An 11,009-nucleotide genomic window follows, 5' to 3' on the forward strand; every position below is an offset into this window, starting at 1 on the left:
CCCAGAGGCGGCTTAAGGCCCAATATTGTAAACCGCCATATGTAAAGAAAGACTTGTAAAGAAAGGCATATAAACGAAGTCACCGAGCCGGACACGTTTTATGAGCCGTCCGGGACTCTGTAGGCCGCCAGGCGTCAACCCGTGTATATAAGGGGACGACCCGGCGGCGGCTTAGGACAAGAAAACAAGAGATCGATAGCCAAGATAGCAGATTCGCTCCTTGATCATCGAAACCTAGCAATACAACATCAACTGGACTAGGCTTTACCTTCACCGTAAAGGGCCGAACCAATATAAACCTCTTGTGTCCTTTGTCCCGATTAACCCCTTTAAGCTTCCTAGTTGTGATGGCCCTACGACTAAGTCCTTTCGCTAGGACATCTGTCGTGACAATTCCACGACAAGACCGATAAAATAGAAAACCTATCAAGGGCAAACCTTTGGCTTGCATAAAGTCCACTTGAGCTAGATGTAGACGATCTTGACTTCCTCAAGTTGGACCACCTTTCTTGATTGCGTTGGCTTGGTGAAGACTAGTAGATTGCTCCCCCATACTCCACTATGGGTGAGCCACTCTTCGGCACATCTCCACAAGTCCATTGTCACCACAATGGACGGCAAGCTTCAAGCACTCGATATCTTCGTGATGCATCACTTGAACTTGCACACAGCAACCTAACCCCACAAAGAACTCTCACGAAGACCATGGATTAGTACACAAAGCGTAATTGACAATGATTACCATACCATGGGATCACTTGATCCCTCTCGGTACATCGTCTACGCTTTGTGTGTCGATCAACTTGATTCACTCTTTGACTTAGTCTTGATCAACCTCTCACAAGACCAATCTTTAGGTAATTCCTTGAATAGCACCTTGGTCGACACAAACTGTCCTTGAAACCAACACATGTACTCCAAGAAAAGCCTATGGACAAAACCTTCAAATATAACTCAAGGCAACCATTAGTCCATAGAGATTGTCATCAATTACCAAAACCAAACATGGGGGCACTGCATGTTCTTTCAACGTGGCCCCACTCGCCAGGAGGTAAAGGTCAAAGGCTTTGACTGGACGACGGTGCTTCCTTTGGACTTCTGTGAGTAGGGGTTGGAGGAGGGAGGGGAAAGTGAGCAATGTTGGATGCACGGGGTAAAACCTGAGCACAACTAAGCAACCAGGGCATGAAAATAGAAACAAGGCTCAATAAAATCAAGTCCGTAGCGTCTACCGATTTCGCCATATCCCCATTTCCCTCTTCTTTGAGACCAGGATTCCTTGTGTAATTTCATCCATCTCTTAATTTTTTTGAATCATTGAGTTTATCACTCAACATAGTCTAGCAGTTCAGTTCGACCCTATTTGAGAGACTCTATCTAGGAATCATCGGTGCCACACTTCCAAAGAAGGGCAGGACGCCTACCGGCGACGAAGGAGCACATAATTGTAGGCTTGTAGCTGCAACCGCGGTACATCACATGCCACATTGGATCCTTCCCGCAATGGCCCAGGAGAACCACTGTTACTTATGGAAAGGACTACGATTGATCCCCTATACTTGTGGGTCATCAGGGACTAAGACTTGATCAAGCCGGCTGAGATCCACGTGACCAATGTCCAAACAATACACGGCGCTAGTCATGGCCTAAATGCACATTATTACCCCGCACTTTCCCGTAGGCTTGCGAGTGGATCAGAACTGCACTCAAGCCCCCCCCCCCCCCCCCCCCCCCCCCCCCCCCCCCCCCCCCCCCCCCCCCCCCCCCCCCCCCCCCCCGCGCACGCCTCGAGCACCTCCGAGCTTCGCAACCGGGCAACATATCAGGCATGATTCGTGCAACCACAAGGCACGTCCATATTTTACCCGCACTAGCCCAGATTAGGCCGCTCGTACACTGTTGCCATGTCCCTAACCGCCGCGGCCTCAGTGAACCCCACTGCCACCCGTGCGTCAAGAGTCGTGGCAAGAGGAGGACACCCACTGCCCTTCTAGAAATCATCGGTGCCACACTTCCAAAGAAGGGCATGATGCCTGCCGGCAACGAAGGACACATAGTTGTAGGCTTGTAGCTGCCACCGCGGCACATCACATGCCACACCAGATCCTTCCCGGAATGGGCCAGGAGGACCGCCGCTACAAGTCAATGCCAGTGTCTCTTTGTTGACCGAGGCACCCGCTATCAAATCTAAGAGCCACGTTCACACCACGGTCAAGGATCGCTATTGTCGGCCACACCTTTGCCCGATGGTGGATGGGAAGAAGAGGGGCCATAGGGGTGGTGGCAGCTTAGGGTTGGGGGTACCACCCGAGTCACCCACTTGGGAACGATGCAAGCCTGCTTTTGTCACTAGCGCCGTTTCTTAGCCTCTGGATCTTTTTTTATATGTGAAGCGTAATCAATGAGGAAATGACGAAACCGTCTCTTATTTTACGCATAGATCATTAATTGTCGTATTTTTCATCTAATTATATCTGCGCCAATTCGGCTAAAAGTGGGATCTGCTACGATAGATACGCAACATATCTAAGAAATGCATTAGAATAGCAGATATCCAATTCGGCTCCGAGAGCATTTGCGCGTATCAAAAATATTAAAAATATTTTTGCAAATATCAAAAACAATACAAAAGTCTAAATTTGGGAGGGGCATGCTTTAATCGGCCTGATTAATTGGCGAATGCAAGTTTTAATCTGTTCATAGGATGAGTCATGGGCCTCGAGGGGTCGTATTAGGAATGGGCGCCTGGCTCGCCGCCCGAGGCAACGTGTAGACTATCCAACGGGGATAGGTGGCAATATATCCCTGATCTTCCGCGCATATATAAGCAAGCCTTCCTGTTCTCTCCTCCTCGCCATCTCCCTCGCACTCTCCCTCTCCCTCTCTCTCCAGCAGAGACAGGGGAAATACAGTGCGTGAAGCCGGCGGCGACTGGACGGCGGCCGGCGGAGGTCGATGGATCGGTCCAAGGAGTGGTGGCAGAAGGCGGTGGTGGTGCCGGTGAGGCGCGCGTGGGTCGTCGTCGCCGCGCGCCTGCGTCGCAAGAAACAGCATGGTGAGTCAACTTACTTGATTAGTAATTGCTACCTTGGCATGTCCATATCTTCTGGTGATCTGCATCGAGTTGCACGGTTAAGCATCCATACATGATTGCTTGGATTGTGTATTACAAGCAGCAAAGCTTGATCCATATAGCATCTGCGATTCCCTGCGTAATCCGGTGCCGATCAAATCGATCCGCTAGTAGGATTGCAACGCGTGAAAGGTCAAAGGTTTGAAGATCAACACGCAGGTGTTCTTCGTCCCGACGCGCACACACGTGAGCGGGCGAGCGGGCGGGCGCCTGACGTCTGAACCGATGGTGCGTACTTGCACGCGCGATTAGGATGGCGCAGCAGCAGCTTATGAATCTCGACTCACGAGGCGTCCCTTGCGTGCGCGGCCGTCGTCTAGTTTCTGCGCACACAACCGGACAAGCCATGCAGTCCTCCGTATAAATATCGGCATGCAGCGCTGCAGGATAGATACATGCATGCATGCATACACTACACATGCAAGCCTCTGCCTGGAAGTTTGTGGCATTAAATTGTTAAAAGAAGAACCGTTCTGGTGGGCAGGCACGTGGCCGCCGTGCATCTCATGCACGCGCACCACTGGACTCCATAGCCGACGACCATGCCGCACCTGCGCCTATCGTCGTAGTGGCATGGCAGACCTTGGTTTTCGTCTGTTTCTTCTTCGTACGCACCTCGTCGGGAAGGGGCGCCCGTATATCTAATCAGGCTTCACATGTATGGATGACGATGAGTTTGTCCAGGGGGGGGGGGGGGGGGGGGGGGGGAATGTTTGTTTCCTCTCTAGCAGTAAATGCCCATCTAGAGTAAAATAAAAGAGAGAGATTTAGTGTGAATTAATCATATCGATCCTGTTTCTTGGAGCATTTTCGTTTTTGCACATTGTATAGAGTGATTGTAGGAGAGTACGTTTTGTTTGCGCCGCTAGTGCAATGCTTAGAATTCGTTTCTTATAGTTATGCACCGCTTGACACGTATGTCCTATTTGATCATCAGTTCAGGAGTAGGAATTGGTTGAAGCGGGTAGACATGGACGAATGGGTGCCGCACTGTTGGGCGGCAACTGCCACTTCCTCCGGGGCGTGCTTCGCCGTTCTTCAGTCCTTGTTGTCTCTTGGCCACTGGCCAAAAGAACTATCTGTACGTATGTAGTGCGTCACCATACGTGCATCACTAGCGATGGAATGGGTAGACAGATAAGAGATAGCAGATACGTACATACACAGTACGTAGCGTAGGGACCGGACGATGGAGGGAAAGCGGCGGCATGGTCAGCGACACCTGCTCGCCGCTGTGCATGCGCGCCATGGACGCACGCGCGCGGCGGAAGCCACCTGCGCATGGCGTGGGACTGACCAGATGTAGTGATGTATGTGTTGCTGACGACTGAAACTTCTTATTTGTTCATTCAGATGGCCGGGGCGGCGCGCTGGTGAAGCTCCACGACGACGTGCAGACGTGCGCGTACGAGGACGTGCAGGTCATGTGGGAGATGCTGCAGCGCTCCGAGACGGGGAAGATGATGGCCGGGGCGCCGCCGCCCAAGGGCTCCGCGCTCGTCTGGCTCGGCCCCCGCCGCCGCCACCACTCCATCGACCTCCGCCCCCGGTGCTGAGCGCCGGCCGCCGCAGCCTGTGTCATCGTCAGATAATGGAGAGAGTCAAGAGTCAGAGTCGCCCTGCTATATGCATATAGCTCCTTTGTCTCCTGCTTGATGTAAATATTTTGCAGTTAGTTTCGGTCAAGAGATACCAGTCTCTTTTTATGCCTTCTGCGTCAGTCTCTCACCTAGCTTCAGAAGTTCAGAACCATTTCATCGTCGGTCCCAAATGGAGCAAAGCATTGGGAGAAATTCGCTGGCCAGCTTTCGCTCTCTGTCAGCGACTCTGCAAAGCAACAGAATATCCAGTTCAGTCGCTATGTGGCAAAAACAAATTGCCAAAAAAGAACAAAGTTTGACATTTTTGACTTAGCCGTCTTCAGTAGAGATGTACACCAGCATCTGAAACTGCAGGCATATACAGAGCGCATCATAAACCTCCAGGGAAAGTCTGAAACAGGAACAGAGCAGAGTGCCCTAAGAAGCAGAGTTCATTTGCATTTCACAGCTCGAAATTGCATCCAAATTTATTGAGCAGGGTACCTTTCATTTCACTTGTACTCCCTCCGTAAATAAATATAAGAGCTTTTAGATCACTAAAGTAGTGATCTAAAAGGTCTTATATTTGTTTACGGAGGGAGTAGTATCTATCCAGTGTGGAGAACACGAGAGTTAATCCAGTCCAGAGATGAACAATTGAACACGAGAGGTAATCCAGTCCAGCTGAGATGAAAAATGGTGGCAACTCCAGTCTTCAGGGCTAAAGGCAAGGCCGTGATGTCGAGGGAGAACAGCAGATGCATCCAGTGCTCTGCAACAGGTATTGATATTCCAACACATCCATGTCAGCACACCAGGGAAATAGCAAGTTCTCCATAAAAGGTTATCCATAGTTCCCTTGCCATATTTAGAAACAACAGACCGCTTAAGCAACACATCCAGTAACACACAGGGTAGGTAGATTCATATCCAAATCTATCCTACAAAATATGAATAATACCATGACAGTGTGTACTACAACAAAACGGGAAAACTTTGCGATAATAAAATAAAGCATGGAGAATTAGAACTAAGCGGAGAAAACACAATGTATTGATAATACCTTAAATAACCGTCAGAGCCTCAGATAAGCCGGAGGGCAATTTCCAGCTTCTCAAACACTGGTGCGTATTCGAGAAAAAAGTTGCAGCTTCTCAAAGTTGATAAGAAATCAGATAAGTAAATAAAGGTTAGCACCAAATCCCCAACAGAGAGACGGAGAGGAATGCACTGATATCAATTATGTAAAGAGATGGATTCATCAAATCAATCTTGACAAATGTTTATGTCCAGAAAAGCTCATCTAAATATGTTCTTTATGATGTATCTGTGTGCTGGAGAATACTTGGGATATGAAACGATTGTAAATGGCAGCGATAGCTCACTGACGCAGACCACACAAGTGCACAGAGTTGACTGAATGGAACTTTTTAAACGTTACATAGAGCAGAAGATAAAGTTCAGGCATCATACTCGCAGCATGCATCTATCAACACAGGAAATGCGACCATTCAGGTACCGTCAGCGTTGCTTCTTCAAAATTTGGTAAACTAGCAAAGTCCCTACATGCAATTATATGGAACTGGAATTGTACCGGATATTTTTTTCCGTTCCAGAAGTAAATATTGGACAAAAAAGGTAAGATGGGATACCAAAATTTTGAACAAATAATCCATTTGCTCCAGGTGACAACAAGAGAACCGCGATCATGATACACCACTCAATTATGGATACATCTACCATTTCCTTTCTGGAGGACTCTACAGTAAAAACACAAGCACTTGAGACAACACACCAGCCGCCCCTGAACAGACACATGGGTGCCGAGGGTGAAAAGAGAAATATTGGATCTAGAATATAACTTGCAAAAAAGTTACAAAGAATTTAAATAAAATTAACATCCATGATCCTGAATTAGTACTGAAGATACTCTAGAAAATTTTGCAATCAATAATGTACATCCTGACCTAGAAACTTACAGAACATTTTCCTATAAGTTACAAGACAGCACTTGCATTTTGCTGTCCTCTGTCCCTTTATGCCAGATGTTACATAGAAGTCGGGACTTATGGATGTAACAGTCTCCACCGCGGGAGTGCTAATGAACCCTATGCAGCATGAACAGAAGATGACTTCCTTTATTGGGGCATCAGTTATCAGGACAAAAGAATTGACTTTCTTTCACAACAAATCTGGGAGCAGAATTCTGCCTTGATCCCCAAACATGCATCTTCTATGATGTGACTGCAGTATTGTTACTTCAGCTTGAATGTACATCAGATGGGGCACGAAGAAATACATCGGACAAAATTTCATCTGAACTAGCAAGCTCCATCTGTCAGTCGTTTTCCTCCGAAGGACGTAGACATATCTTCTCAAGGAGGACTGGCCAGTCCTCCCCAAGCTGTTGAGGGTTTAGCTGCATGGCTACACTGAAATCATGAGCAGAGATCAAGTGTTGACTTCTGCTATCATTTGTAGCATCTGATTGTCCACTGCTTGACTGCATCTGAACTTGGTTCGGCAACCAAACACCATTAATTTGCTTTCCATGGGCATGCTGCTTGTATGATGCCCCTTTTCTTGCATCTCTTCGAACATCAGCTCCTTTTAACTCAACAGATGACCTAATCAGGTTCTTCAAGTACGAGTCCAAACCATTATTCAGAAGTTCAGCACAATCCATTGTGACACCTGCCAGACCCAGTGTTTCTGCTGTTTTCTCCATGCGCTTACGCAGAACCTCCGTGTTCAACAGCTGACCTTGCTCATAACAGCTGCTGAAGTGATCTTCCCCTGCATTAACAGCTGGCGGTAGTAATTTCCTTGATCCACCTACACTTGCTGAACAAAAGGGTATCCCAAGTGGAGCTCGCACAGGACTTTTCGACATTTGAGCAGAATGACCTGCAGCATCGCTCACAATTCTTCTTTGCCTAAGCGCATTTTCAGGTAGCAACTGGTCCACACGCAGATGCTTTGCCAATGGCTCTGCAGCTTCACATTGTTGAAAAGACACTGATCTCTTCAACTCAAGTGAACTTAATGCGCCGTTCTCTGTAACTGCAGATCCCCCATGAACAACCTGGGTGTGACTGGCAACAGCCTCCACCCTACCATTTGGGCCCATATGTTTCAACCGATCTTTCAACTGATGATCTTGCAGTGCGCCCATAGACCTCGATCCTTGGACCTGTAACAGCCTGGCATCCCCGTTACAAGAATTAAGCAATCCAGCAGCCTGGGAACCCTTCTTCCCCGACGGTCCGACAGACCTCCCAACATCTGGTGGTGGAGGTGGGCACTGTGCCTGGTAGACATTGTAGAGAACCGCGCGGATGAGCCGGTTGTGCAGCCGGAGGTTCTCCCGGCCCAATGTAAGCAGGCACATCTTATCAAAATCAGGCTTACTGAGCTTCTGCGACAGGTAGCCACTCAAGTAGCCGAAGTAGCGCCGCGACCGGTCCGGACCAAGCCGCTTCTCCATCTGAGCCTTGAGCTCCCGGAGATCGATGCGACCATTCTGCTGCTGCTGCGGCGGCGGCGGGTGCGGTTGCGGACCCCAAGGCCCCGACGGCTGCCGCTGCTGCTGAGGTGGAGCCATCGACCAAGCCTCCCCTCTAACTGTATCCATACAACCACCACCCCTCCCTCGGAACCCCCCCAATATGTGATTGGGAGACGGAGCACAGAAGCCACGAATCCGCACGAAACCCAGCTCGGGATCGAATCACTAGGGCTTATGCCGCCTCCCGCAGAGCGCGAGGCCGTAGACCAATTCCCAGCTCGCCGGCCGCGGAGGGGATCTCATCTCCAGTGGCAGCGCACGAATTGCCTACCAGCCGCCCCGGACGCGGTGCCGCTGGCCCGAATCGAGCATGCGGGCGGACCAATTGCGCGCGCCGGCCAAACCCTAGGGCAATGGAGGCATGATCCCGGGCGCCGGCGAGCTCGTGCCGCCCGGATCTCCGGCGGGGAATGGGCGCGAACCGACACGAATCCGACGGGGAATTGAGCTGACCTCCGGATTGGCGGGGCCGCGGATTGGCCCGGCCGAGACGAATTGCGCCCGCCCGCCCGCCGGAATCTCGAAGTGGCGCGCCGGTGCTGCCGCCCGCCGCTGCTGGTTGGCGGCTGCTCGGGTCGGCGCGGGGCGGGACCCGGATGCTGCTGCTGCTGCCGCGCGGGGGGTGGGGTGGGGTGGGGGTGGGGGTGGGGGCGGGGTGGATGGGTCCTTGCTTCGCTCCCTTGCTTCCCTTCGTGTTCCTCTCCCTCTCGCAATCTCGGCTTGGGCTCTCGCTTTTTTTCCTCTCCGGGGGTGGTATTTTTTTTCGGCCGTTGAATCGGATTTGATCGAGCCGAGAGAGGCCAGCGGGTGGGGACTACCGAGCCAGCAGGCCTTTTGCTTCCCCGGCCCTTCTTGTAGTCGTGCGTGCGTGCGTGGGTGTGTGTGCGCGCGTGATGTGGCCTCCTCTGCTCATCTGCCTCTGCCGCCGCTGATCATTTGATGGCTCCCGATTCTGATTCCGATTGCAGCATCATGATGCAATGAAGCCAAAGCCTGCGTCCTGCGTCCTGCGTCTGCGTGCTTTCACCGTCTTCAAGTCCACATGGGTTACCATACGTTGTGTGGTGAAGTCCACGTGGGTTACCATGGATCTAGGGTTTCACCGCGGGGGTGCTAGTTTATTTTTCCTTTTGAAGAGAACTTGGTTTGAATGCCATGTAGAAATATCGCAAATTCAACATCTATGTTATTTATTTTTGCCACGATTACAAGAGAAATGTGTTAGAAATTGTCAAAAAAATAAGATATGTGCAAACATGTACTTGGCTCCCTCTAGCGTCAAGGCATCAACCTAGACGGTGTCTTTCTGGTTCTCGAGTTTGTGGTCGATGTCGTGTGTTGCTCCATACAGGCTCCAAATGCATCTGTGAGGCAATTGACACCTTTCTAGATCACCTTAATACCATATTTGCAATACACACAAGGTTAGCATAACCACTACGTAGCAAAATAAAGTTTGCATTTTTGAAGGGGTTACATGGTCCAAATAGTATTATTATTTTCGCAAACCTCATTGCAGAAGAACAGAACAATGTGTCATTTCATCAAAGCCAAACAAATATGTGTTATTTTGTCGGTTCTTGCTAGCAAAAAGTAAGTGTGTTTCGGTAAGTCGTGAGGTATAAGCGAATTGGCGTGTTTCGAGGAAGTTTGACAAGAAAATGTTACAAAACTTGGTTTGTTGATGATGAAAAACATAGGGGTGACTCCGGCAACGAGCAAGCTCACTAGGTAACTTAGGTCTAGAAAACAACCACCTAATGTAATATACACACTTATAAAACTATCACGAGATGGCCTTCATAGAAAAAGTACACCTTCTAATGGCTATGCCCAACCACATTATTGTCACAAAGAGAGGGATCCTTGTAGCTCTTTGATTCAATGGTCGTATGTCTTCTATAGAAGTTGAATGTTTACGTGAAATTTCAATGAATCAGATAGGTCCTTTGATGTAGGGTGGAACCCTAGGGGCCGATCTTTCACGATTTGGAGGGGAACCCGCGAAGAACACGAGGGGAAACACGAGGGAAATCACGAGAGGAACACTCAAGAACAAGTCCAATCACACATCCACTAGACAATCAAACACACAAGATCCACAAGGATACATGAACAACAAAGAGAAAGATACAAGGTAGAGTTCATCCCAAATCCAAAGGAGATGGGGTTTTGGTGATCTAGATGATCCTTCCCACGATGGGGGCCTTGAATCCCTCAGGATCTTCTCACATGGAGGTCTTGAACTCCATGGGAGTGGTCTCTCTCTCTCTCTCTCTTTCTCTCTCTCAAGAGGAGGAGGTAGGAGCAAACTCACATTCAAATGAGCTATCATATTTGCTAACCCTAAAAATGGGGGGGAGGAGGTCTATTTATAGTCTAAGCCACGAAGGGGTAAGTGAGGGGCAAAATGGGTACACGGGCCTCGGCCCGATACGTTGCACGCGGGCAAGGCCAGATGATCCGGAAGGTGGTCCGGATGATCCGGGCGTCAGGGATTCAGATGATCCGGCTTCGTCCAGGTCCGTTCGGTCGTCGTAGCCAAATGATCCGGGAGAGGGTCCGAATGATCCGGCTGAGCCCAGATGTCTGGGAGGAGGTCCGGATGTCCGGCCTATCTCCAGGAACTGCTCCGTCTTCTTCTCCTTTCTTCTGTCTTCTCTTCCACGCTTCTCTCACGGACGATGTAGTCGTTCCTTGGCGCTTGCACTCCTCCTCGACATTTGTG

General features: G+C 49.8%; 2 protein-coding genes across 2 annotated transcripts; one reads left to right on the top strand and one right to left on the bottom strand.

Annotated features, from left to right (window-relative positions):
* The first annotated feature begins 2,853 nt into the window (after window positions 1-2,853).
* On the top strand, window positions 2,854-4,853 carry LOC125539963. Its single transcript, XM_048703517.1, has 2 exons — window positions 2,854-3,055; window positions 4,487-4,853. The coding sequence occupies exons 1-2, from the start codon at window positions 2,956-2,958 to the stop codon at window positions 4,687-4,689; spliced, it is 303 nt and encodes a 100-aa protein (XP_048559474.1). The 5' UTR covers window positions 2,854-2,955; the 3' UTR covers window positions 4,690-4,853.
* A 1,689-nt stretch (window positions 4,854-6,542) lies between these two features.
* LOC125539962 lies at window positions 6,543-9,101 on the bottom strand. The gene has a single exon (XM_048703516.1). It carries the CDS (start codon window positions 8,345-8,347, stop codon window positions 7,052-7,054), a length of 1,296 nt encoding a protein of 431 aa, XP_048559473.1. The 5' UTR covers window positions 8,348-9,101; the 3' UTR covers window positions 6,543-7,051.
* Between the last annotated feature and the right edge of the window lie 1,908 nt (window positions 9,102-11,009).

Source organism: Triticum urartu, chromosome 2, assembly GCF_003073215.2.
Source record: "Triticum urartu cultivar G1812 chromosome 2, Tu2.1, whole genome shotgun sequence".
In the NCBI taxonomy this organism is placed as follows: Eukaryota; Viridiplantae; Streptophyta; class Magnoliopsida; order Poales; family Poaceae; genus Triticum; species Triticum urartu.